Genomic DNA, 25,509 nt, shown 5'->3' on the forward strand with positions numbered 1-25,509 from the left:
TACGAAAGTCGATTTGAGATGATAACTTGAAACACGCGGATGAGATTCATATAAGTGGGTGGTACAAGTTTTTGTGCTCATCTTACATTACTGTACGAAAGTCGTGTCTTTGGTACAGCAGTGCAACGTATCACTATCTGCGGACAGTTCATCGGATATCGGTAACGTTAGCTTTGCTGCCAAAGATTTTGACTAGCTGATCCTCGTAATCGTCGATATTACGCTTCATGAGTTCCATGCAAGGTCCAAGTAAGCGTTCGAAAGCTTCAACGTCCAAAACTGAAAAAGTCATTTTTAAACACCATGTGTCTTGCGACTGCGTTTCACTAATTACATCATAAATACACACGCACAGTCATTTCTATTCTCTACCGATTTCTTATTTACTAATATGCGAACGTGTAAAACACCTCACGGTAGATGTGATTCTATTAAAAGACAGACTGTAACGGAAGAGAACGCTTCGTAGTAAATAGTATTAGGTTGCTGCGCAAGTTGTGTAAAGTAAGGATTTTGCTTCGATCCTAAACACAACGTGCTTTCGATAATCGAATTCTTGTAGTGCGTTTGTAAACATGCGAACATTTGGCAGTAACCTGATACCGTGTACAGAAATATATTGAAAGAGAACTTACAGGCCAGCTTTACGTCGCCCACAGCGTAGGCCGAAGCAGCGCGAGGTTTGTGTGTCACGAGCGCCAACTCGCCCAAGTACCCACCAGCGGGAACTCTATTAATCTGCGACAGCAAATAGAATAACAAATGAGATCTATACAATTGACAGTGTAATTAGTGTTCTAGTCTCCTGGCAGGCATGGTAACAGTATCAGTCTCGCCGTACCGAGGTATGTAGGTCAATGATCGTCGCAATTATGTTAGACGATGGAAAATGAAAACCAATGCGCGTCGACGTACCTCTATCTCACGACCGTGATCTCCGAGTTTAATAATTCTAACGACACCGTCTTCGACGAAGTACATCCCATCCGCTGTGTCACCCTCTCTGATTATCTGCTCACCGTCCGAATACTGTTTTGGTACCAGAGCGTCCGCCAGATTCATGCGTTCGTAAGGCTGAAAAGAAATAATATTAGATCATCGTCTAATTGCGCCATTATTTGTTTTACGCTACACGGGTTAGAATCTCTCGTCAATACACCGTGTTAATGCCGTATTACTCTACTGCGTAGAACAATCAAGGGATCGCGTATCACGAGCAAATCAAATAGCAGAGATAATGTGCATTTAATCCTCGATAGGTAGTACGAAATCCTTTGATGTAACTAGTTTCGTAACTAGTAGGTTGAAATCAACTTGACTCCGATAAATAAGATTGATGGGATATATACACGCTTCGACTAAATGCACCATCGTATCGAGTTGCTAATAAACATCAAATTCTGATTAACATTTACTGGGGATTCAATGCCTTCGCGCCTCGCTCGAAGTTCGACTAGAGTTGACTGCTATAACCAATCGAATACGGCGCTTTGAAATGTATGTCAATTCAACCCCTCCCTGTAAACCGTATCTAACGTATACGACACGATAGAGCTTTTAAAGTGCTCGATGTCCCAGTGAACAATAAAGTCATTTGACTCGTACGATCCTTTGATTATTTTTAGGGGATATCCGTTTGGAAAACGACTACTCTATTGGACCCACCTCGAGAGATTTGAGCATCGGGACCTTGTTGATAAGGTCCTCGTACATCTTGCGCTTTCTGTACGCGGATTTCAGAAGAATACATCGGAAAGTTAGCCTGTCCATGGCCCACAATGTACCGCACGTGACGGCCTTGATAGTAGCCGCTCTGGGCATATTGTACAGAAGCGCGAGCTCTCCGAAAGCACCACGATTATCGTAGATGTGTATCATGGATTCTACGCCCGTCTGGGGATCCTTGACGTACACCTCAAACTTTCCTCTGAAAGAACAACGAAACAAAGATTGGTGGTCTATTTCTGATTGTCGTTTTTGATAGTTGATTCACAGCTCGTTGGAGTTTTGCAACGTATAAGATAGCCAACAACGAAGATAAAAAAAAAACAGTATTACCTCTCGATGACGTAGAAGTTGTCACCGTCGTCACCTTGCCGGATAATGAATTCTCCCGGTTGTACGGTTTTCTCGAACATCGCGTCCAGCACGTCCGCCATTTGTTCCTGGGAAAAGAATTCGCGCAATGCGCGTGTATGCGTGCCGTGAATGTCTTATGACTGGTGTCTACTGTTTTCTAACATTCAAGGACACCGGCGATGATCGTCACGGTTGTAGTGAAATTTCAAGCTGGGTGAATTTCAGAAAAGAAACACTAAGTGCACTCTTATGTAAACTAAATTGTCCGCAACAGCCATTAGTTTTGAAAGAATCTGTTCGGTATTATAGAAACATGTGGAAATCGAGTCAAGGATAAAACTACGTCGCAAGAGGACTTTTGCAATTTTGCAAACCCAAGTTTATAAGAATTTAAGAACGTTAGAGTGCATCTAGAATTATTGTGATACTATTTGTTCATTATTTTCTACGTTTAAAATTATCGATGGTATCCGAATTATTCCGTAATAGATGGAAAAATTGTGCGTATTGTTACGTAAAAATAATAGGATATTCAAAATATAATGTAAGAGGTCTGTTAACGATCATCGGAGGTTTATATTTGTATCTAGTCAGCTTGGTTCCCTTGAATAGTCTCCCTCCGAATCTGAATCCCAGTTGAGCAGATTACACGTACTCATTGGCATTTCCACGAGTTGGCGCGAACTCTCGTCGGTCTGTATTCCCGTTTCAATTACGAGCAGAGCAGAATACGTACTATGTTTAACTTACCTCGTCTAGGGCCCGAAACAGAAAAATATTCTTGACGCTGTCGCTGAGCCTCTGCCGTTGCTCGTCGCTCTTCGGATGCACCATCTGCAATCGATGAATAACAACAGTAATACCAGTGAGAATCTGGGCAATGGCTTATTCGAACGAAAGATTGCTAATTCGCAAATTGTAATATCAAGTATTACGAATAGTGAAAATAATGTATACCAGTGTGACAAGGGTACGGAGAAGCGTAAATAAATAAAACGAACAAAAAATAATAGGAATAAAGTATACGACAAATAATACAAAATACTTAACATGACAAATAATGGGAATAAGGAATGCCAAGAGTAGCGCGAATAATGAGTAATCAACATTGTAAACATTCATCCGAATAATGCCCGTCTCAAAATATTGCAAAGGAATTATGATCACCGCACACGACGCGTCGATATTATAAATGAATTGCAGCAAAATCGATCGAAAACGTCAGGCCTGAACACGTCTCCGTTATATAAAAAGAAAGGGTTTCCAATTAGATACGCGTGGATAGATTACACAGCATGGTAAGTTTAAAAAAGAAAAAAGAAAAATTGAACTCTTTTACGACCCTACGTTCAGTTTAACGCTAATCCATACACACTCACATTGGATTGTATATCATAAGAAATTTAAATTCGAGATTGACGCCACCATTCAAACCCTGTAAATTATTTCCCAGGGAACCGATATATCGAAGAATCGTTACGGTCTTGGACTACGGATGTTCTGAATCGCGATCTGCTTTTTTTAGAAACCCAAGAGACAGGGATAAACAAATCTGAGTCGGATTTCGCTTCACGTTCTATGACCTTTCCATTCGACGCTGGCCAAGCTTAAAGACGATGGTCGATCTTATTTTGTTTCTATCGCAGTTTTTTTATCATGTTGCGTCTCTTGAGCGGCGTCGAGTTTCAACCTTTAAGTCTATTTACTCGTCATTTCGAACACCTGCTACCGTTACGAGCGACAATGTCTCTTACTGACCTACAACGTGCGTTATGAGTTCTCGTTCTCGGAACGAGCGTTTCAATTGATTCATCTGCATCTTAATCGCACAATAATATTCAATGAAACTTTGAATATCCATAATTAACATTTTTACCACGCGAAATTAATCAGTGCATCTACAATTTATAATAATACAACATCAACTTTAAGAAACTCGTACCTACGATAACAAGTGATACTCGAAGCACAGAGTATTTAATAGCACATCGATTGCTATTCAACAGGGTCGATAAAAACGAACAAGTAAAAAATTGAAAATTGTAACGAAAGTATGTTTTCGAAGCGTAACATCCTTCTATTTACGTCGATCAATTTTATTCACCATCGTACGGTATAGGGTGGTCTAGCAGAAATAGAAGACGTAATTATCTCCTCTGTGATTAAAAATCTCGGACAAAAGTTATATGATTTTGTAGAGTAAATAAAATCTAGGAGTTATTTTTTACAAAGCAATCAAGATTAACGATATTTTTTCGTGGAATTAAGGGTGCATCTATATACTCTGGAATTTAATATAATTTACTTAATAGATGATTATATCCACGACCTTGACCATTTTGAGAAAAAAAAACCATGACTCGTGAAAAGTAATTTTTACATTTTATTCTCCAAGGTATCATCTCGAACATCTTTAACGGCAATGAAGATAATCAGACGGTCAGGTTCTGATGGAACACCATGTATATACATTGTCGCTGCTCTTCCGATCAGTTTTAACGGCTCAAGTTCCCGATAATCGAGATCGACGCTGCTTTTGAAATGCTTTCGAGCAGTACGATCCCGATCCTACGAGCCTTACCCGTGCCTCTCCTCTCTCTGTCTCTCTAATTCATGAACATGCTCACGTGCACGTATGTATATTATACATATGTAAGTCACGTCGGTACCAGGTTATCGAACACGCGCTCTGACGTCACAAAGGTACATCGCTCGCATCGTCGAGCAAAGTAAATCATCCCGTTTCGTCACCCGCGCAGCCTGAATACGGCGGTGTTTCGATAGGGAAGGATAAAAAAAAAAGCTATTTTCTATATTTCTCACATGCACACGTCAACCTAATCGACAAATATTTGACCGTTGAAACTTCGGCCTCCAGAGGCGACGTCTTCTGGGAACCGCGTGCAATTTCTCGTAGCGATCGGCTATGTTATTATTCGAACGAATCATGAAGTATCCATATTTAGCTCTTATACATACACTATGTACGTGTACGTGAGCGATGTAAATGAACACGTTAACCCTATCCTTGCCGTGTTTTAATGTACCGGAATAAAACGATTTTTTTTGGTTCCTTCACGAGTCAATGTATTTGTCGCAAAGATATAATGTATCTTGGTGTGTTTTTAACGAATCGCTAGCCAGCGGTTTCCGTGGCTGAGGCTCGATTCTCGCCCCTCTGTGACCGATTAAATTATATCAATCGATTATTGATTCGATACACGCAGCTTTCATTCGAAGATACTATCGACAACATGGTTCCTCGCGTAACACAACTAAAAGCGAGATACGTATAATAATAAGAGAAATATCGTTGCAAATGATCGATAGTTGTTGAACGTAACAAAAAATGATTTAACGAAGGGCTAACAATTTAACGTACCTTGGCTCTATCATCTTCCTCATCTTCCTCAGGATTATAAGCCTCCGCGAAGATACTCTTCCTTCTTGTCGTGAACCTTCCGACCGGCGGTTCTGTAACGTGTGAAATAACCTTGAATATATAATTTAAAACATGCACGATCATAATGTGTTTTTTTTTTCGTTAAATAATCTCCGAAGTTTCATAAAATAACAGCGATTTATTAAGCATGAAAATAGATCAATATTATAAATAAAACAAATTAAAAATTTTTATATTCGATAAATAATTTGTAAAAATTATAAATCGAGGAGAAAGGATCTTACCGATATCCATTGATACGTGTATGCAAATTTTTTTCAAAGTCACAAGGATCGCTGACACCGGTAAAGTTTCACAATGACACAAAAGAAAGAATCGAATTTCAAAATCGAAGCGGTATCACTAACGGCGCGCTCAAAACTAGGCGGCAGGTTGTACGTATCGCTCGGTTGCGAGACGAATACTCGACGCGATGGGAAGTCGCATCCCGAATGAAAATTCTCTCGCTCACCTTCATCGACAGACTCGTCCGGCGTAGAGGAGCAGGTCTGCGCAGTGGGCTGAATCAACTGAGTCTGACGGCTATCCCGAAGTTGCGTGAAAAAACCTACAGCATACTCGATAATATCCACCGGTTGCTCCAACAAATAGCTGATCGTAAACTCCAGCAGAATGTCCCGCAGCTCGTCTGGCACCGTGATCTTGCCAGTGTTGCGTTGACAACTCATTTTTCTCCCACCGAAACGATGTTCGAGCACACGTTACAATGGCATACGCCGGTAACTAACAGGCCAACCGATAAATAGCAAGCTGGTTTATTATCACTGCGCGAACAAGTTAATACACAGCTTTGTGTGACACTTGTCAAACGACGAACAATTTCTATGAACACGTACTACTGCGTTTCTAAGGCCAGGAGAACGTAAGCCCCACGCGTTCCGTTCACTTTCGCGCTGGGCTACACTCTCGACACAACTCGAACGCTATCCGGTCTCACTGAACCGCTTTGCCCCTTTTGTCACCAACTTTCAACGATACTTTTTCTCTCTGACACTACATAAAGCTGCACGAACAATACGACGGGCCGAATCGAGGGATGCGACTCAGTCGCAAAGATGGCGACTATTTCACGGCGCGGATCTTGACATTAACAGAGGGATCGCGTTGGACATTTAAGTGATAAACTGTAGGCAAAGTGAGTATCATTGGACAACCCCGGTTATACGGATCGTAGACCAATAGTGATACTCTATGCAGTAACTGTACAACACTACTACTTTCAGATATCGTAAGAATGCACAAAACTGTTTGACCAATGAAACTATTTTTCTTTGATGTATCATTATCTATACCGATTTTCTTATTGGCTGACATACATTTCAATTGAAATAAAATTAACCATTTACGTACGAGAGTAGACGAATTGTTATTACGATTCTTACGATCGCACACAGTACTAAAAATAAATTTCATTTCAAATTTAACTAAGAAATAATATTTTGAAGATGCTCAAGTTCAATTTATAAGTCCATTTTCAATACACTCGAGGTTGCCCCCTACAGGCACTCGTGTGAAATAGTTTCTACTAATTTGCTTCTTGCGAGCAATTCTGGGTAAATTGAAATGCTTTCATCCATGCTTTTAGTGCGTTACGACACGTGCAACTACAAGGTCAGATAGATATTGGAGTAATGTTAAAAAGTATAAAATAATTTGCGATTTGTACACATAACAAGTACATATTTACGTGCGTATCGATAAAATATTAATCTTGTATTATTTTATGATGATTCATGTATTAAAAACATAAAACGAGAGAATACCGTGTCACTTTAGTGTAAACAAAGATTCAAAATAAGCATTTGTCAAAGATGGCGGGAAAGAAGCAGTTCGATGAATTCTTAGGTGGTTCTCAAAAGTTGCCGATTGAAGTACACGTTAAGAAACTTATTTCTTCGAGAGCCAGCGAAATTGCTGCAATGACGTATTCTATTGGTATGTTAAAAGATATTTTATTCCATTTTAATTAGTATTGCGATATAATTATAGTTTTCACTTTTGAAGATCGAAAAACTAAGATCTTTGTGGTTTATAAAATATGAAATATTAATGTATATAAAACTGAACAGTTGGACAATTTGATTTCAATATTTTTACATTTGCAGAGAATCCTCAACAAACGAAACTTGTATTTCAAAAGCTTCCAGTGTATATGCGCAGACGCGTAATGTCTCATAATACGAAGCGTTTACCGCGCAGACTGCGGGAAGCACATTTGAATCAAATGATCAAATCCGGATTACCACCTAAAACTAAAAGGCCGTCGCGTAAATATCGCAGACGACCACGTAATTTACTTTCGGAATACAATCGAAGGCAACGAAGTAAAATTTGGTTAGAGACTCACATTTGGCATGCAAAGCGTTTTCATATGATCGAAAAATGGGGTTACAAAATCGCGATCCACGCAAATGACAAATGTTTTAAGGCCAATTACCGTGCCGTTGCAAAGCATTGCTTGATGCAAGACATTTCTTACTATACAGCCGTCGAAATAAATGGTCCGGAAGTAATTCTGAAGGAAACTTTGAAACACCATTGCAATCCACTGGGGTTAACATTTTCCGCGAAGATTTTTATTACCGGCACTCGAGAAGGCACCTTAATGTTTTTTAAAAAGAACGGTTACCCTCAATTTCCGATCGGTTATGTTAACTTTTTATGGAAACCGAGTCATTCCGATTTAAGAACTATATGGATTTGGGTACATCCATCTTTTTTTGACGATTTCGTTGCGGAAATTGTATCGAGTTTTGAGTTGCAATCTGATATTGCAGACCCTATTTCCACGAGTAATGAAAACATAAATTCCTATTTATACGTTAACAATAAAAATTGTAAAATGAGCATCCATAAGAACACTTTGAATCGATTTCGATTTTACGGTCCGTTATCGATAAGTGTCTTAACGAACATTTTGCGATTGCCGAATTTTGATGAAAAAGTTTGTTTAAGAATGAATAGTACAAATGTAGCAGCATCCGAAGAAAATCAAATGAACTATGAAGAAGAGTTTCAAGACTCTAATAAATCATGGCATATAGAATATTACAATAATCAAGAAAATATTGAGTCTCTAAAAATTCAAAAACAGCTGTGGCAAATGTTAAAGACTCTACAATCACCTAGTCAATTACCACCAAATATTGTTCTTGGATTTACAGTCTTAGATCCAAGGTTTTACCTACCTGAGAAAAGGGCTAAGCCAAAAAGATACACACAGACAGTTGAAGTAATGCCAGTGCCACCCACAAATGCGAATTCTAGCCCTATTTGGGAACAAGAAATAAGACAAAAAGTTAGTAAGGCATGCGTAACAACAAGTGCCATTAACAAGCTTAGAAGCAAGTGTTTAGTTCCTGGTATAAATAATGATAAATATTTTAATGAAGAAATCATGACCAAGATTCCCATACTTTTAATTCAAAAACCAGGGATTGGTAACACAGGTACTCATTAAGTGCTTTCAAATTTACACAGGATATAAGAAATATAAAAATAATATTAAGATTATTTTAATAGGTTTAAGTTCTGCCATAGATGTCATTCTTCCAGCAAATTGGGCAATGCCAGTTTGGCTTGCATGTATACTCCGTTGTGTGAGAGTTGGTGCCTTCAGGGAATCAAAATCTATTGCATTCGAATATGGACATATGGAATCACCAGACATCAATGACCCAGACACACCTGCTTATACAAGGGAAGCATTAAATACTAAATTAGAATTGACAGAAAAGTATTTTCGCTATCCACCAAACAGGCGCGTAAATTTTATAAAGCTTGGAATTGCTAGTCCTTTCTTTTGTGAATGGAAAATTCTAATGAAAGAATGGACAAATGCTGAAGACTTTTTTGTGTTAAGAAATCGTATATTATTGCAATCATTGCAAGAAAATTTATCAATTGAAAAAGTTAACAAAGCCAAATACAATAAATCAAAGAGTTACATACCAAGTCTTAATCTAAGTTTATTTGAAAACAGAAACTGTTTAGTGCACGTTAAAATATCTGTTTTACAAAAGGGACGTCCTAGAAGGTTTGCAATAATATGTATGCCAACAACCGAAGATGTAGAAAAATTTAAACACAATAAAAAATGGTCAGGACCCGTTGAAAAATTAAATCACGATTCAAATGAAACTGTTAGAAAAGCTTTAAGGAAAAAACACATAGTTCTGTTGAAATGTTTAAAAAGACAGAAAAGACGTCATAAAAATGCGTTAGCTAATAAGATAAATCAAATATTAAGTCAGAACTTAAAAATTTCGGATCACGAAAATAAGTTAAAAGATTTAGTAAAAATGAGTCGTGAAGCTATCTGCAAACAGTTTCAAAAAATGTCTCAGTTGTATCTTCCTGATTGTATCAATGTACAACATTCCTGTGACAGACAGATTATGGGATACGTAACAGCGGGTGATTTTTCCTTTGTAGAAGCAAAAGGTATAGGTTTAGGATATGTAACGTTAAATTCAATAATTGAATTAATAAATAAAAGATATACCTTTATCCTTGTCAGGAATACTCAAACAAGACAATATAGAATTGCTAGATTGGAAGTAGTAACTTCATAACAAATAATGATAATTTTGTCATTCTGTTTTTTCTATTGTGCAAATAAATAATAAAATGTATAAATCGTTATTTAAAATAATTCGCAATTAAACTGTGACTAGAATTAACTAATTGTCTGTTTTTCCGTAAGTAAAATTAATACAATATAATAATAAAACGGTAAAACTATTAAAATACGTATATCTATTTCGAACTTCAATAACCTACAGTCGTATCGATCCATACTCTCCATTACACCTACTTACTTAAATTAGTAGTATTATCTGAATACTAACCGTTTACTGTAGTTACTTATTTTTAGTTCTGAGCCTTATTTTCTTACATACGCATAATGGCACGTGTGGCCGTCGTAAATAATTACAAACATTATAAAAAAAAAAAATATATATATATATATATATTTTTATAAATTTGTTCTTTAAATTACTTATCAAGGATATCGTAATATCTCTTATTAAATCGAACATTTAGGTAACAGGAGGAAGCAAAGTAATTGGATTTGCCATTATGAAAGGTCTTTTACAACAATTTGACGGAATCGTATATTTAATAGATCCCGATGTTACGCGGGAATCAATTGGTTATGCAATTAGAGCAACTAGGTTTTACACCACAGTTCTATCGACTTGATATTACAGATGAAAATAGTATTAAAACCTTTCAAGAGTACTTGCAAAAAACATATGGAGACTAGATGTGCTTGTCATAAATAATTACAATGTTGCTATTACATACATGGTGATTACAGACTAATTTATTTTCTCAAAGACAATAATGCATATTTGTTCTTATACACATGAACAGCTCTTATAGAACCATTTTCACAGGAAGCTGAAAAAACACTAAGAATAGTGTGAGAAAAGTATGTAGTATACTTTATCCATTATTAAGACCACATGTACGCATAGTACATGTTTCAAGTTTTTCTGGTCATCTATCATCAATTCCTAGTGAATGATTAAAAAAACGATTTTCTGATCTAAAACTTACAGAAGAAAAATTGGATAATATCATGTGTGAATTGGTTGAGAACGTCAAATTAATACAATTTTTTAATTTAAATAGTACATAGCCATTAAATTTAAAAACAAATGAACTTTCAGTGCTGCAAAAACAGACACACACTTGAAAAATGATTGACCAAATTCTGCTTATTTTGTGAGTGAAGTAGGAGTGTTTGTCTTAACTAGAATTCATCAAACCTATTTCAATTTGGACTCACGAAAAGATCTTTTAGTAAACACTGTACACTCTGGCTATTTCTATACTGATAGGTCTAACCACTGGGAAAATTTGAGATCACTTCTAGGTGCCAAAGCCCTTATTTTCTGTGCTTTACTACTATTGAATACAAACATCAAAGACAAATACATTTGGCAAGATAAGTCATTGAAAGAATGGACAAAAAGTGCATGAACTGAATATTCCTTTTTGTATTATGAGATATATATATATATATATATATATAATAAAAGTTATGTTTGTTAATCAGAATAGTTAATTTTATGAGAAAATTCATTTTACATACTTATAGATACAAAAATTTATATTTTACATAATCACTGTGTATTAATGATGGTTTTCGCAATAAAAAAGATATCAATGACACTTTTAAGCATAAGACACTATCAACTATCTTGCTTGAACTGCAGCTTCCTTACGTGCAGCATCCTGCAATAATTGAGTATCCACTTCATCCCCTGGTAATTGTACATAGCGTACAACTGATCCTCGAATGAAACAATTTTTTACCGATAACTACAATATAATATATACTTATTTTACCTTACGAAGTCTACTCAGAGTATAAAGTTTCAAAAATTATAAATATTACAAACCATATGAGGATACTTATCGGGATCAGCTACACTTATGTCTGTTAACTTAATATTCAGGTACTGATCGACAGAGTGCAGAGTGCCACAAATGCTAGAAGTAAACCAATCTTTAATTTTAGAAAATTTTATTAAATGTGCATACAATGCTCAATTTTTTATCAACTCACCTAAGGTCATTTTTTAATTCCACAACGACATCCTTTCCGATCAAGGATTTAAAGAACGAATAAAATAACTGTAAATAAATATTAAAATAAAGTTACCTCGTTCTGGTTAAAAAAAAATTACGAATATTAACTGACCAAACAAAAAACTGTAAACTTACCATTCTTGATAAATTAAAAATATTAAATCTTTTTTATCCTTTAATTTTTATCCTATTATTTAAATAAGATAGTGTAAATATTATTAAACTTAAAAACCAGTTCGTTTAGATTCTAGCAGAAAATCGCTATGATGACAATTTTGAAAGTGTCACCGCACGTTATCGAGTTTAGATTTATTTTTCAATGGATGTTAAATTTGATATTTCTTTCGATTGGTCCACATAATATGCATACAAGAACATCTTTATACTTAAACTTGCAATCGAACGCTACGTGTTCACTATTAAAATTACAGATAGAAGATAGAAATTGAAATAGTCTGATAATTTTGTACTATATAAAACATTTTGATTGCATCAAGTATTCAGTTGCTAGTGTTACTCTTATGATTGGAGCGTCGTCCATCGGTACGTAGAACGCCACCAATCGTTCTTTGTACGTAGTTTCAAAGAATATCATCAATGTCGGCTTTTCAATAAAGATTTGTCAAAATATGTTTTAGCATTCTTTATATCTCGTACTTATTTGTGCAATTTAAAGAAAAATTCATTTAATTACTCGTAAGATGATTCAAACGTGTTACCTATACAGGAAGATCACTGTTTTGCGGTTGGTAACAGAAGGGCGTTGACATTTAATCAAAATGGCGAAAGGAGAAGATGCGTCTGTGACATTAATTCGCCAGTAGCAACTCGATCGGATTCGTTGTTACGGTTGATCTCTTATGAACTAATTGAGAAACATGTCAATTAATTTAACGAAAAACAAAGACGCTTTGGTGGCTGCCTGGCACAGCGTAGTCGACGATAAATCGTCTACTAACTGGTAGGCTCTCATCTTTTCCTTCACTGTTACATTTTTCTCGTCCTGGTTATGCACATCGTCCCTCTTACTAACGAACATGAATGTTCAATTAAACCTACAAATAAATCGCATTCCTCTAATTAGTAACTGCTTCTTTTGCCGTTATCGATACATACGTATAAATAGCGCGAGACACGCAATTGCTACTTACTGTCATAAAGCATACATATATTCTATAGTATTCATTGCACCAGTTGATAAGTGAACAGACTTAAAAAATGAAAAATGTATGTTGCTTTTAAAATAATAAAGAATGTAACATTCTTGAATTTGTTTCCGTCAGTGTTAATGCTGTGTCAAATTTTATGAACAATATTATCGTGTCAAATGTTTAAGACAGTGTGTAATTAATTGTTTCTCAAATTGCACATACAGGTCTCTATTTGGATACGAAGGGCAGACTAATAATTTAAAAGTTGTTGGAACAGGAGCTGGTGGTTTGGAGGAGTTAATTGATCGGTTAAACAGTAATTATATTATGTATGCCTTTTGTCGAGTAATAGACACTAAAACAAGCTTGCCAAAATGTCTTTTAATAAATTGGGTAAGAATTTATGAACAAAAAACTTTTACAATTCTTATATATGGATCTTTGATGAAATATAAAGTATTGACATATTGAAATTTATATTTTAGCAAGGAGAAGGTGCACCAATAGTTAGAAAGGGTACTTGTGCAAATCATATTAGAGATGTAGAAAAATTACTGAAAGGTGCTCATATAACAATTAATGCTCGTTCCGAAGACGATGTCGAGATAGATTTTATTATGGAGAAGCTTGCCAGAGCAACAGCTTCTGCATACAAATTCAACGAGCCACGTGGTGAGAACGAAGGTAACGCAGGTCCTGTTGGTACCACATATCGCAGGTATTTATTATCGTTTGATTATTGATACAGATGTGCGATTTTTAAACTTAAAGAAAATATACATTTCAGAGTAATCCCAGAGCAAGAAATAAATGCAACTGAACGAGATCAATTTTGGCAAAAAGAAGAAATGGAAGAGAAAAAGAGACTAGAACAGGAACGCATTAAGTGCGAGCAGGAACGTCAACGGCTCGAAGAAGAAATTAGAACTCGAGAGGAAAAAGAAGCACTACTTAGAGAACAACAAGTAAATAGATATAATGACAAATTTGAATCTAATGTTTGCCATTAAATATTTTATTAATAGAATTTCAATACGTTCATAGGTCACTGCCAAAGAAAATTCAATAGCACGACAAAAAATGGCAGAACAACGCGCCGAGGAGGCAAACAATTTACGCAATCAAATGGCAGCAAGTCAACATTACAGTAACGACGTTGACGATAGTCATAAGTCACGTAGCGAAGAATTGCGACGGCAAAGAAGTAAGGAAACGCAACAATTAATAGCTCAAAGAACGATAAATGCACGAGCAGTTTTTGAGCAAAATTCGGCTGCCGGTCAAATGAAGTCGTCGTCGGTACAGCAACAATATGTTCAGAAAAATAGTCACGTGGAAGCAGCTAAAAAAGCGCTCGAGGAGAGTCAGCAAAAGGATATACCACAAACTAAAGTACAGGAAGAAGTAAAAATCGAAGCAAATACGACACGTAACTTGGATGGAGTGACAAATTCTGTTTCGATTGCACCCTCGGCTCAAAATCAACCCGTAGAGTCAAAAGCGACTGAACCACAAGAAGAACCTGAACCACCATCAGTAACGAAAGAAGTAGTTACTGAAAATGAATTGTACAATCAAATGGATGGCCAGTACTTATACTTCGATCCAAACAACGAAGGAATGATAGCAAGAGCACTGTACGATTATCAAGCAGCCGATGATACGGAAATTACTTTTGATCCTGGAGACATTATTACACACATAGATGCTATTGATGAAGGATGGTGGCAAGGTCTTGGACCTGATGGAACTTATGGACTTTTTCCCGCTAATTATGTTGAAGTTATCGAGTATAACACGACATGATAAGAAACGCGCTTGTAAAAATAGAATACCTTTGTTTCTAATTGAAAGGAAACCGTGCTTGCTTGTTTACATACAAAAAGTGATATTCAGTATTTTCATTGTTACCGTGACTTTGCATTTTCCTTTTAATACAGAACGTATAATTTCAATTATTTAGACACATAACATATTCCGAAGAATAGTACGTATTCATAACGGAATAACGAATTACGTTTTAAAGATGAATGCACACACACACGTACACGCCCCCCCCCCCCCACACTCACTTATTCACTAAGGAAGGAATTTAATATTTCTAATAATAATCACGCAGAAAATAAATATTGTTAATATTTTAGCGGTCAAGATTTTAAACTTTAATAGTATCACAATGCCAATACATACACAAATGGCGAAGTACGTCTTCCCATGTTTAACGTCACGAACGAAAAATAAATTAGCAGTAAACGAATATATCTTTTTATAACATTCTCTGACGAAAATCGATGCGATCATAGGAATAGCGTATTTAATAACTTAGCGAAATACCCTTTAAAAGCATTTACAAAGTGTAATAACTACTTATTTAGAAATATGTTTAATTCTTTAAATAATAAATACTTAAATTTGTTATAGTAACCGATGGTGTTTTAGTTAGCAATGTCCATTGATTCGTTAAAATTTTTATTACAAAAATGCTTTCAATTTTATTCTACAAATACTTTCATTTTATTTTACATGTAGGTGTTGGAATTAGTGTAGTAAAAATCAATGTCAAATCGGATTTATTAAACTTATTTTACTATGCGATGTAGAAATCTTTACAGGTAAGTGAGCTTACTGAATTAAAATAGAATCACAATATGAATGTTATACAAATAAAATAAGTAAAATCATCTGCGATAATTTTGATTCTGACTTCCACCTCCACTACCTCCTGCATGACTTAAAAATGCTAAATGACCTTTTGGACATTTGTTAGCATAATGACCTTTAGTTCCACATTTGTAACAAGTGACCTCTTCGAGCGGCTTTTGCGGTCCTCGAGGAGGTGGTCCGTTATGCATATTCATGTGATGCGCAGAATGAGAATTACCTTCTATTTCTTGCCTAACTTGTGCTTCGCGTACATCGGGCGGCATTTTATTGCAGTAAATAGCTTTATGACCGCCTTCTCCGCAAAAGTGACACGTAATCATCACTTTCTTTCCTTCTTTAGGTTGCATATCTTGTACCGCTGGTAATTCAAATCTTGGACTATAAACATTAGAAAACATTATACAAGACGTTAAATTTAAACAATAGATATCTAAAAAATTTTCACAACAAACTTACTGCATAAATTTACAATTTGGACCCTCGGGACAAAATCCAGCTAAGTATGCCATACAAAGAACACGACGCACGTGTCGATGTCTGCACAATGGCCCGTGCCTACAAAATCCACGGTCGTACCAAGGACAATCTCGAACTTTAGTTTCTGGGTCGATATGCAAGAATGGACATTCCTTATTGTGACAGGCATCTAATAATTCATAATCAACATTAATACACACGTATTGAGAAAACAGCAATGTCAACAGATACTTGTTTATTAATATATATTATCTCGAAACATTTAAGGAAAGGAAAAGATATAAGTGTACTATAAATGTGCTCCTAGATGTAATAATAAAGACACAATTTTATATATTAAATGCACTTACTAAATCTAGAATAAAAATAACATTCTGGCATTTTTGTCATGTCATATTCGTGTAAAAATTCACATTGATCGCCCTTTTTACAAAGACCTCTTAGCCAATGTTTACATACAATTGTACGGTCTCCTCGTACGTGCCTAAACGGACAGGAGGCTCCTTTAACGCACGTACCTCTTGGATAAAATTGACATACCGCAGCAGTGGATTCTAAAAAACATATTAGATTGGAGATCGAATAAACCTAATCAATTACAATTAAACAATGTAAACGTAAATTAAAAGATTAATATTCCGTTAAAAATTGTCAATGTAATGAAACATTTTTTATTCAAGAAATATACAGCAACAATATTTGTTATTTTACACTTAAATCGACACATTTTGCTATGTTTACGTTGCTAACTTGTTCTATGTTTTCCATGGTATAACCTAACGAAGTGTATATCGGTATACACAGAAAAGACAATTACGTACTATCCATTCCAGTAAATGGTAACGGAAGAGCTCCATATTGTTCGTCAAGAGCAACTTCAATATCAAATCGCATGTGATCTACGTTTGCTACTATGCATTCCATTATTATTTCAAACCTTTCAACAATCACAATCAAATATACTCGTCTCTACCGAATACACATTACCAGTAACTTCATTCTTGTGTAAAGCTTTCTATGGTTAAATATTTATCTAACAACGCGCATATTCAATACTATTTTCATATATTTTCAATTTAAAAGTATCCCTAATTTACACTTTTTGTCGATCAAAAGAAATCGCGAAAACTTTGACTTCCTGCACACGCGATCATCGTTTTGCACGTGTGTTGATAATACCACGGTAATTATACCACAGATAAGGTCTAAGATAGACCTGGCATCTTATGGAAGTTGCTGTTGTACCGATCCGATGATAAAACAGTGGTTGTACAGTGCCCTCTAGGTTTAAGGATGGTATTTGTACAATATTCGACTCAATTACCAAAGTCGGTAAAGGCAATGAATGTAGAAAACTTGTCGCTTCTATGACCCGAGGTATATCATACGTGAATAAGTTAACTGTAAAATTATCCAACGATGGTACAGGTAAACTATCCTCCGCAATTAGAGTGTATTTTTGTCGAACTTTAATAGTAGTAGAGAGCGCTACGTAATACGGAATCACTCTAATTGTTGGAATAAGAAATGTTGAAAGTATCGAATCTAATTAAAATCCGAATCTAAATTAATTAAAACAATACGATGGAATATTATTAATAGTAATTTAGTCGACACAATTTACATTTCTTAATACCGATAAAACAAGAGTTTAACGATGTAGCAAATTAAGGATTCGCTAAAACGGTAAGTTTGCATTACGTTAAAAAATTTGTAATATTAATAAACTGAAAAAGAAATGCGTACAAGGTTTACTTTATCCTGTTAAACGCGAACGAGTTAAAATTGCAACATCGTACGGTACACTCTAAACGCAAAAATACTTTTGTTTCGTATCATTCCGTTGGATCTCATTGTTTTACCTCGCGAGATTAATAGTTAAATACGCGTAAAAACGTACTCGCGGAGTAGATCGATAGACTTTAATTAAGAGTATCGCTATTTTTGTGTCGGAAAGGCGGCCAGTTTCTCCTCGCTCTCTTCTTCGACTTAGCTCGGTACACCATGGAAAGGAAGAATACTTAGGAAATCAGCGTTACGAAGTAAAGCCAGCAGAGCGTGAAGGGGGGTCCTACGACACAGGATGTTCTCCTACCTTCCGTGTCTTTCGCGCTCCTAGCCTTCCTACAGTAATATCGTCTATTCGTGGAAAGATACCGACAGTGCTGACGGAACAATGGCACAGAACTCGTAAATACGTGCGAACCACGAGAAATTCATAGTACCCACGACAAACCAAAGACGTTAGAAAACTATCTGAACTTTTATTTATTCAACAGTACTCGCAGAGGTGTTAAAAGCTACAAACTTCTTCCCTTGGTTTAATTTTCATCGGGATAAATTTATCGTAAATAATTTTAATTACACAGCGCGAAGCTCAGGGGCAATAATTACTGGTGTAGTTATAGGCACAATATGTCATTAAGTCTTCCTGCCAACTTTTATTCCCCCCGGCTCGTATTTGCTCCGCGTAACGGTACCGTCCAAATTAGGCGACCGTTGCGCGGTACACGCTAACAAACGCGCTTTTTGTTAATCGGTCGCTTCTCCGTCTTCAAACCGTGACTCTACGCGGACACGGTTTGCTGGTGCCCATTACCGGAAACAGTAAATCGTTTCCTCCTAAATTACGGAGGCGAGAAACCACGGGCACCTCGGTTGCCACGGAATAGATTACTCGGAAGGATCATTTACTGACGCGAGCTTCACCGGTTATGGTGAGCCAAATCCCGTCGGAACGGTATATCACGGTCGAATCGTAGCTCCGCTAAGAAAACACGACGATTAGCCAGATACTTCCTATTACAATTGTAGATGTCGCAGCGCGTAGGGAGCGTTGTCGAGATCATCGTGATAATTACGATAGAATGCGCTTGCTCGAAAGTATCGCACACGTAGGTTTCACAGTTGGTGGCGGTAATGGCGTTGGAGAAACAACGTCGGATCGCATAAAATTATCCGGCTCGATATTCCGAGAAAAGAGTCGTCCATGTATGAAATTTGACGAAGAAAAGTTAGAAAATCGGAGCCTATTACGGGGTAGAAGCCTTGTCAGGAAAGTGCATGCCGTGACTGTAGCCGCGTTCGAGGCACGAGCTATTCGCGAGTCGCTTCGGTACCCCCGAGCGAATACGCGAACGGCTGAGGAGACAGAAGAAGGAGAGCAGCAAGGAAAAAAGCCAGGATGGCGGAGGAACGGGGACGAAGGTAGCACGCAGAGACGTGGAAAGGAACAATGACTCGCGGTGGTGCTCCAGCGTTTATAGGGCCGTATCGGCCGACAGCGGGGTGGGTTGTACTCGTAATTAGTCATAGTGCGATGCGCTAACAGCGGCACTCTGCAAGAGTGAGCCTCGCTCGTTCGTTTCTTCGTGCGCTGCCCCTACCGGCAACTCCGGGCTAACCTCGGAAGCCCGGCTAAATCGTCTAACGGGTGGCGCGAAAGTATCCGCGTGGTTGTTTCGATTTTCATAGATCGTGTCAAATTTCGTCAGCGGGATCGACGAATATAATTGCGAGTATCGATGTTGGTACAATTAACGAAGTAAATATTTTCCCAACACGTGCACGGAAGACAGTTACGATCGATCTCGTTGTTCGCCAACGGTTTACTCTGTTTCGTAAGTATACGCGAAAGAATATTTTTCGTTACTTTGGATCTTTTATCGATCGACTCGCTCTGGTCCCGAACGGAAGAACGCGGTACTTGTTACCAAGCGAGTATCCCTTCCAGCCGTGAACGCGACACGTTCGCGTGCAAGAATCGCGGTTAGGTTCGCGTAGATTCGATCGATCGTAAATTCGAAGGAAAATCATTTCACGAGTGGAATTTTTCGACGGTCGCGGGTGTCGCGGTACACGACTCCCGCTAGACGACCGGCTAAAAATCACTTTACGGGCGACAGATGCTCGTCGCGAAACGACGCTGCCGCGATCAAAGAACTCGCGGCTTGCACGCGTAACGGGCCACGGCAGTCGCATCTGCCGCGAACTGCGACTTGATTTATGCCCGTTCCGACTAACGGATCGCTGGAAATTTCATAATCGAGTCCACGCGAACGAATCATCGCAGCTCGCGGCCGTGAGCGATCGCGACGCTTCGCGAGGAGATTCGGCCACGTCGTCGAGCTCCTCGTTACTTTCGGTTTTTCGACGCACGGGGCCGCCCAGCGCGACCGTACGGTTCGTTCGCGGCGCGAGGGTGCCCGATCGAATCGATCGATCGAGCACTCGAAACGACCTTTTCGAATTTCGCGGTCCGAGAGGTTCCGTCAAGGAGAGAAAATATTTAACGACGCGTTCACGATCCATCGTGAAACAATTCGCGGACTTTTTTTTGTCCCGTGTCCACACAACGGTACTATATTTAGCTACCCACGTAAATAGATTCGCCCGGATGGAATCTTTTGGTAACGTACGTTTTTTCTCTCTTCTCTTTCGCGACGAGTTGCGCTCGTTATCATCCCGCGATCGTTACGGTGAGTACAATCTACGATCATGGAAGTTTGCATTTATCGTAACCGCTCTCCGGTGAGGGGATTGCGTCGCGAGGGTGACTCGTACAGTTTCGGTTAAATTTTCCAACGCTTTTCTCCCGAGCGTTGGTGGTTGGATTTGAAGGCCACCCCGTATAGGCGCGCGCACCTGCAACGTGGAAGACACCACCTCCTCGGTGCGTTAGGTGCGGAGGGTTGGTGGTTCGTTCACGGCAGAATCCTACGTAGGGAAGGTGGTAATCGCGAGGGAAGAGGGACGGACGCGGAGAAAAGGAGAGACGAAAAGCGGCAGAGCGAAGCCACAGGCGGCCAGCCGTGTCTCCGGCGAACTCGGTCGGCAGCTCTCTTGCCAATCCCGGCAAGTTTCCACTTCTATGTGTGTTTATGCACCTCCAGCGTGCCCGTCGTACCCATCGACCATGGGCTCCACTTACGTCGGGCACACATCACGCGCGATGTGTGTTCTACCGGGCAACAAACGACGGTGCGCTGACCTTTTCCTCGCCGGGTAGAAAGCACGCACGGAAAAGAATCGCTGCTCCTCGTGACTTCCTGCACCGCGCCGACGGTCCGTGGAAATTATCCGCAAATATTTTCAAACCAGCTACGAGACATCGATACCGCCGGCACCGTGTTTGCTCCGAGGTACGACGCTCCGTCCCGCGAAACCGAAAGAAAAACCTTTCGGGTAGATCGTCTCGGACGAGTCTATCGTTTCGCACCTGGAGTGGACCGGGCGTAACGAACTTCTACGATACGCCGCTTTCGAATCTTTCCGAAACTCCAACGACGGAACGGTGTTCTCCGACCAAGCGAACATCGACTTTCCTCGCGGTATGTGGAGCACCTCGGTTTCGAAACTTCTTCGTAGGAGACCTAGCGACGGAGGAAAGAAAATGTGTACACGCGACGATGGTTCGTGCGATGTTCGAAAAATCGGGACCGCCCGATTATCAATATGCGAAGCACGGGTAGTCGGTCGCTCGAGTCGATGAAACACAAACAGCGTTGTATATTTAAAACGATACCGGGAAAAATCTACTCGCCTGGATATAAATAGAACGTAACACTTATAAGCGCGTCTCGTCGACTCGTTTTCGAGTCATCGTTCTTGCGACCGATGCGACTCGACGCTACCGTGTTTCACGGGTTTCGTACCATTCGGAGCGCGTTTCACCCTGTGGTGTACAATATTCGTTTCTCTTCGTTAAAAATGTTTTCTCGCGCCCTTATCCTCGGATTCGTAGCTTTTCTTCAGGGGTAGCTCTCTCCGCTATGGAGACTACCATTTTGGAGTATCTTCGGCTCTCGAGATTCGTAAATTTCCTTCAGGGGTAGTTTTCTCTACTATGGAGATTTTGGAGTATCTTCGAGTCTCGAGATTCGTAAGTTTCCTTCAGAGGCAGCTCTCTGCACTATGGAGAGTACCATTTTGGAGTATCTTCGGCTCTCGAGATTTATAAGTTTCCTTCAGGGGTAGCTTTCTCCACTATGGAGACCATCTTGGAGTATCTTCGGCTCTCGAGATTCGCGTTTTCGAGTATTACGGACGACTCGAGGAAGAGAAATGAGCTCACCAGTCGTGGCAGGCGACAACGAAGCTGTCGGGTGCTCCTAGGTTCGTAACGAAAGCATCGAGCCGGTTCACCGACAAGACGGAGACGCATCACGGGCCCGGGGCGTTCCAATTTGTACCTCGTAAACGCATCGTCTACGACTTTGGATCTTGTCCGTTGGCTACGTCGGTTCGAGATTGTCCGCGTTTCGAGGGACTACCGGAGTATGCGTCCACCGTCGATGAGTCGGTAGTTGGGACAAAGCAGGGGCCAGAAGGGTAAACCTCTCCACCTGTTCCCAGAGCGGTCGGATGGGTAGATGGTATCGGTAGCTGAAACGCTTGCGATTCCACGTTCGAACTTACTCGGTTACGTTCGATCGAATCCGCGTTCGTTCCGAGCGACGACTTACCAACGGTGACTCGTGCACGAGACTTGTGCGTCGTCTCGTCGTCTCGTCGTCTCGACGAAAGACCCACGGAAGGGATGGCGTGTCAAATAAAGCGATTTCTTTTCCGTCGGTCTGTCTCGCGTCGCAGCTGCGGGTTTCACCTGCGAAACGGTCCGTTGCCTGCGAGCCATCGGCTCGGCGCTGCAGGTCCCTTACCTGTTGAAGCGAGCCAAACACCGCGCGTCGTCCAACACCTGTTACACGGAGCCACGGATGAGTCAGGTTTTCCCGTTGACTACCGATCGACGAATATCGACTTCGGAACGAACCGTGGTATCCCCTACGGTGTCTAGGTGCGAGCGGCGGAAACTCTCGGATCGTTTCCGCGATAAACGTTTACGTTTATTCGCGCGGATCGTGAAACCGAGGGTGAGCCGCTCGACGTGGTACGATTTATTTGTCAAGGGATTTCAGGAGCGCGATCGTTGGGTCAGGGCCGAAAGCCAACCGCGATAGTCGACTTCCGTCAGCCCGTACCGTCGACAAAGAGGAATTTGTAATGCGGCGGAAATGTTATTCCCAGAGGGGTAAGCTGCTAAACCCGGCCCGTCACGTACGTATATCGTTTCCACAAAGGGAAATATTCCTTGAAAAGGTACAAACCATGTCCACCGGTTCGTTTCGATGAAACCCCGCCTACGGTGAGACGACGCCGCGACGGTGACGGCGACGACATCGTCGAACGGGCCGCCCAAAAGTTTAATATTCGAAACGCAACGCGTTAAGGTCATAAAGGAATTACAGCGATCAACGTCAGCGGGGGGACCGGTGGTCGCCAGAGGTGAATCCTCGAGAAGCGCGCGCGCAAGGATTCACTGTGAGAACCGATATTATTTACAGATACCGTGCACGAACCTCGACTCCTAAATTAAAGCCGCGAGAACGTTCGTCCTTGTCTAACCGCGCTACACTTAATCAGAGCTGGAAGCCTTTAGGGGGGTGTCGAGGATGCTTATCGAGGACGCGGTTGAAAGTTTCAGCTTGAAAAAAAGAAACCGAGCGTTCCGCCGCGCGTTTTCGTCGCTTCGTGTACAAATGCACGGTCGTTTTCGGGAACCGTGCTCACGGAATATCAGATGAAAGATACTCGTTAGATAAGTGGTCCGTCGGTGCTCCGGTAAACCAGTTTTTCGTACGTAACGATTATAGGCCGACGGATGAGATGACGCGAACTCGCGAAGATAACTCACACCTCTACCTCCGTTTCTTTCCTTTTTTTTCTTTTTCTTTTCTTTCTTTTTTTCACCTTTTATCTTGGTCGCGCGGTCGTCACGAACGTCCACCGTACGAGACTCCGGAGTACACGGAGTCGCGACGAATGAAAAACCGAGTTCCATCTCTCGATCGTGTCCCACGGTGCTTTTCCACCGGTCATCGAAAGCGAGAAACCGGACCCACGGGGTGTTTCTTTCGGCGAAAGCTCTCCGCTCGATCGGTAGCCAACTTTTCCAATTTGTTCGCCACGGTCAATTTTCCGTACGTCCCTTCCGCGAGAGACACGATTCCGTTCCACGTAGAAGAAGAATGAAAAGAAAAGGACAAGAAGGAGAAAAAGAATGACGAGTTGTTGCACTTTGCGGGCGCATCGTGGCACGCGCGGTAATAATAATTTCGTAGCAAGTTGGGCATTACGAAACGGTACAGGTTGTTCCATCGCCACTTTCTTCCATCGTCGATCCACGAGTAAAGATACGACCCGATCGAATTGCGTAACCCACCCTGCCATACTATACACACCCTACGCTAACACGTGAACACGCGATAGAGCAGTTTTTAAATCGAATTCGTTTCGCAGCGGGCAGGACGCGTCTCGTGTTGCATCTTCGAGCATTAAAGCCGCATTACCCGACTCCCGTGAGTACAAGCGACGAGGTCCCAGGAGCACACGGAGCTTTCTTCGGGCACCGCTGATACCGAGATACTCGACGGTGGCGCGATGAAAACCAGTTTCTCGTGAAAAGCGACTACGGAGCGGCCTCTCTCGCTCGGTAGGACGCGGAGGTATGGGGCAGAAGGAGGACTCGTCCAGACATAATATCGCGTCTCGAATTCCCCCGGTTTTATTTATAACGTCACCGCGCAGTTCTTCGTCGCGTTCGAGGGCATATGGTCGGGATCGATCGGCCGAGGACCGCTCGAGGACCGCTCGAGGAACCGTTCGGCTAGCACCTGTCCGAAACGCGAGCCGTGCCCGGAGCTTTTCCTTCGTCTCGGTCCGCGTCTCGTTCGGTTCCTTGCTTTGGACGCGCGCCAAACTCTTCGAAGATTCGTGGCACGGTCCGGGACCGTACGGGGAGCAAACCTAACCGATCGGGTGCCGTTTCGGCGCGGCGATTAACGCGTACCCGCTCGAGTTTCGTAAACGCGGCGCGAAGGACGCTCGCGTCGCGCGATAACCAGCGCGCGTACAGCGTATAAATTTCGACGCGTTCGATTACAGGTTCTAACGTTACGCGTGAATCACCCTCGCAGCTGGCGACAACCGGAGACAACTCGACGAATCTCTCTCGTACGATAACCGAGGATTCGTTTCCACGTACGGTTTTCTTTTTCCGCGATCGATGGTTGT

At 40.4% G+C, this 25,509-nt stretch overlaps 7 protein-coding genes and 1 long non-coding RNA gene across 15 annotated transcripts; 4 read left to right on the forward strand and 4 right to left on the reverse strand.

The window, feature by feature from the left end:
* Positions 1–136: 136 nt before the first annotated feature.
* Pka-r2 (cAMP-dependent protein kinase type II regulatory subunit) lies at positions 137–6,657 on the reverse strand. 2 transcript variants are annotated; one of them, XM_076319947.1, is made up of 8 exons: positions 5,994–6,657; positions 5,462–5,553; positions 2,830–2,913; positions 2,059–2,165; positions 1,666–1,927; positions 916–1,074; positions 636–738; positions 137–279 (listed from the first exon to the last, which is right to left on the reverse strand). In XM_076319947.1, the coding sequence occupies exons 1-8, from the start codon at positions 6,208–6,210 to the stop codon at positions 149–151; spliced, it is 1,155 nt and encodes a 384-aa protein (XP_076176062.1). In that variant the 5' UTR covers positions 6,211–6,657; the 3' UTR covers positions 137–148. The 2 variants fall into 2 exon arrangements, with proteins under 2 accessions (XP_076176062.1, XP_076176073.1); XM_076319958.1 differs by lacking the exon at positions 5,994–6,657 and adding an exon at positions 5,767–5,956.
* A 490-nt stretch (positions 6,658–7,147) lies between these two features.
* On the forward strand, positions 7,148–10,322 carry Pop1 (POP1 ribonuclease P/MRP subunit). Of its 3 annotated transcripts, XM_076322026.1 has the most exons (4): positions 7,154–7,229; positions 7,319–7,477; positions 7,648–8,991; positions 9,065–10,320. In XM_076322026.1, exons 2-4 carry the CDS (start codon positions 7,354–7,356, stop codon positions 10,114–10,116), a joined length of 2,520 nt encoding a protein of 839 aa, XP_076178141.1. In that variant the 5' UTR covers positions 7,154–7,229; positions 7,319–7,353; the 3' UTR covers positions 10,117–10,320. The 3 variants fall into 3 exon arrangements, with proteins under 3 accessions (XP_076178150.1, XP_076178132.1, XP_076178141.1); XM_076322035.1 differs by having other exon boundaries at positions 7,148–7,477; positions 9,083–10,322; XM_076322017.1 differs by having other exon boundaries at positions 7,148–7,477; positions 9,065–10,319.
* Positions 10,323–10,448: 126 nt separating this feature from the next.
* Positions 10,449–11,718, forward strand: LOC143147705 (carbonyl reductase [NADPH] 1). Its single transcript, XM_076313266.1, is given in 6 exon segments — positions 10,449–10,466; positions 10,553–10,680; positions 10,682–10,815; positions 10,886–10,966; positions 10,969–11,181; positions 11,235–11,718. Coding segments are annotated over 6 exon segments (873 nt in total). The 3' UTR covers positions 11,534–11,718.
* LOC143152237 (U6 snRNA-associated Sm-like protein LSm2) lies at positions 10,850–13,189 on the reverse strand. Its single transcript, XM_076322125.1, has 5 exons — positions 12,865–13,189; positions 12,281–12,332; positions 12,123–12,190; positions 11,956–12,046; positions 10,850–11,875 (listed from the first exon to the last, which is right to left on the reverse strand). The coding sequence occupies exons 2-5, from the start codon at positions 12,281–12,283 to the stop codon at positions 11,750–11,752; spliced, it is 288 nt and encodes a 95-aa protein (XP_076178240.1). The 5' UTR covers positions 12,284–12,332; positions 12,865–13,189; the 3' UTR covers positions 10,850–11,749.
* Positions 12,339–13,011, forward strand: LOC143152246 (uncharacterized). Its single transcript, XR_012993539.1, has 2 exons — positions 12,339–12,688; positions 12,873–13,011. It is a non-coding gene; the product is annotated as an uncharacterized LOC143152246 (long non-coding RNA).
* Abp1 (Actin binding protein 1) lies at positions 12,882–15,720 on the forward strand. The gene is made up of 5 exons (XM_076322070.1): positions 12,882–13,106; positions 13,521–13,689; positions 13,782–14,014; positions 14,084–14,261; positions 14,341–15,720. Exons 1-5 carry the CDS (start codon positions 13,024–13,026, stop codon positions 15,100–15,102), a joined length of 1,425 nt encoding a protein of 474 aa, XP_076178185.1. The 5' UTR covers positions 12,882–13,023; the 3' UTR covers positions 15,103–15,720.
* Positions 15,721–15,849: 129 nt separating this feature from the next.
* Clp (cleavage and polyadenylation specificity factor subunit 4) lies at positions 15,850–17,642 on the reverse strand. Its single transcript, XM_076322113.1, has 4 exons — positions 17,259–17,642; positions 16,788–16,991; positions 16,417–16,606; positions 15,850–16,338 (listed from the first exon to the last, which is right to left on the reverse strand). Exons 1-4 carry the CDS (start codon positions 17,359–17,361, stop codon positions 15,975–15,977), a joined length of 861 nt encoding a protein of 286 aa, XP_076178228.1. The 5' UTR covers positions 17,362–17,642; the 3' UTR covers positions 15,850–15,974.
* Positions 17,643–18,307: 665 nt separating this feature from the next.
* LOC143145233 (uncharacterized) lies at positions 18,308–24,952 on the reverse strand. Of its 5 annotated transcripts, none has more exons than XM_076308440.1 (3): positions 23,210–24,952; positions 22,092–23,134; positions 18,308–21,809 (listed from the first exon to the last, which is right to left on the reverse strand). In XM_076308440.1, exon 1 carries the CDS (start codon positions 24,275–24,277, stop codon positions 23,852–23,854), a length of 426 nt encoding a protein of 141 aa, XP_076164555.1. In that variant the 5' UTR covers positions 24,278–24,952; the 3' UTR covers positions 18,308–21,809; positions 22,092–23,134; positions 23,210–23,851. The 5 variants fall into 4 exon arrangements, with proteins under 5 accessions (XP_076164555.1, XP_076164563.1, XP_076164528.1 ...); XM_076308432.1 differs by lacking the exon at positions 18,308–21,809 and having other exon boundaries at positions 22,811–22,829; positions 22,902–23,134; XM_076308413.1 differs by having other exon boundaries at positions 22,092–24,952.
* Positions 24,953–25,509: the final 557 nt, after the last annotated feature.

This window comes from Ptiloglossa arizonensis, chromosome 1 (genome assembly GCF_051014685.1).
Source record: "Ptiloglossa arizonensis isolate GNS036 chromosome 1, iyPtiAriz1_principal, whole genome shotgun sequence".
Lineage (NCBI taxonomy): Eukaryota > Metazoa > Arthropoda > Insecta > Hymenoptera > Colletidae > Ptiloglossa > Ptiloglossa arizonensis.

Bases quoted from the DNA above. Each gene is read 5' to 3' on its own strand.
- LOC143152237 (XM_076322125.1), bottom strand. The intron at 12,047-12,122 runs GTGAGTTGATAA...GTTTACTTCTAG, and splicing joins GAATTAAAAAATGACCTTAG to CATTTGTGGCACTCTGCACT. The intron at 11,876-11,955 runs GTTTGTAATATT...ATTATATTGTAG, and splicing joins CCGATAAGTATCCTCATATG to TTATCGGTAAAAAATTGTTT.
- Clp (XM_076322113.1), bottom strand. From the start codon at position 17,361: ATGGAATGCATAGTAGCAAACGTAGATCACATGCGATTTGATATTGAA. The intron at 16,992-17,258 runs GTACGTAATTGT...TATGTTTTTTAG, and splicing joins ACCATTTACTGGAATGGATA to AATCCACTGCTGCGGTATGT. The intron at 16,607-16,787 runs GTAAGTGCATTT...ATGAATTATTAG, and splicing joins TTATTTTTATTCTAGATTTA to ATGCCTGTCACAATAAGGAA.
- Pka-r2 (XM_076319947.1), bottom strand. From the start codon at position 6,210: ATGAGTTGTCAACGCAACACTGGCAAGATCACGGTGCCAGACGAGCTG. The intron at 2,166-2,829 runs GTAAGTTAAACA...TTCTTTTCCCAG, and splicing joins TGTTTCGGGCCCTAGACGAG to GAACAAATGGCGGACGTGCT. The intron at 280-635 runs GTAAGTTCTCTT...TGACTTTTTCAG, and splicing joins GGGCGACGTAAAGCTGGCCT to TTTTGGACGTTGAAGCTTTC.
- Abp1 (XM_076322070.1), top strand. From the start codon at position 13,024: ATGTCAATTAATTTAACGAAAAACAAAGACGCTTTGGTGGCTGCCTGG. The intron at 14,015-14,083 runs GTATTTATTATC...TATACATTTCAG, and splicing joins GTTGGTACCACATATCGCAG to AGTAATCCCAGAGCAAGAAA. The intron at 14,262-14,340 runs GTAAATAGATAT...ATACGTTCATAG, and splicing joins CACTACTTAGAGAACAACAA to GTCACTGCCAAAGAAAATTC.
- LOC143145233 (XM_076308413.1), bottom strand. From the start codon at position 24,666: ATGGCAGGGTGGGTTACGCAATTCGATCGGGTCGTATCTTTACTCGTG.
- Pop1 (XM_076322017.1), top strand. From the start codon at position 7,354: ATGGCGGGAAAGAAGCAGTTCGATGAATTCTTAGGTGGTTCTCAAAAG. The intron at 7,478-7,647 runs GTATGTTAAAAG...TTACATTTGCAG, and splicing joins TGCAATGACGTATTCTATTG to AGAATCCTCAACAAACGAAA. The intron at 8,992-9,064 runs GTACTCATTAAG...TTATTTTAATAG, and splicing joins ACCAGGGATTGGTAACACAG to GTTTAAGTTCTGCCATAGAT.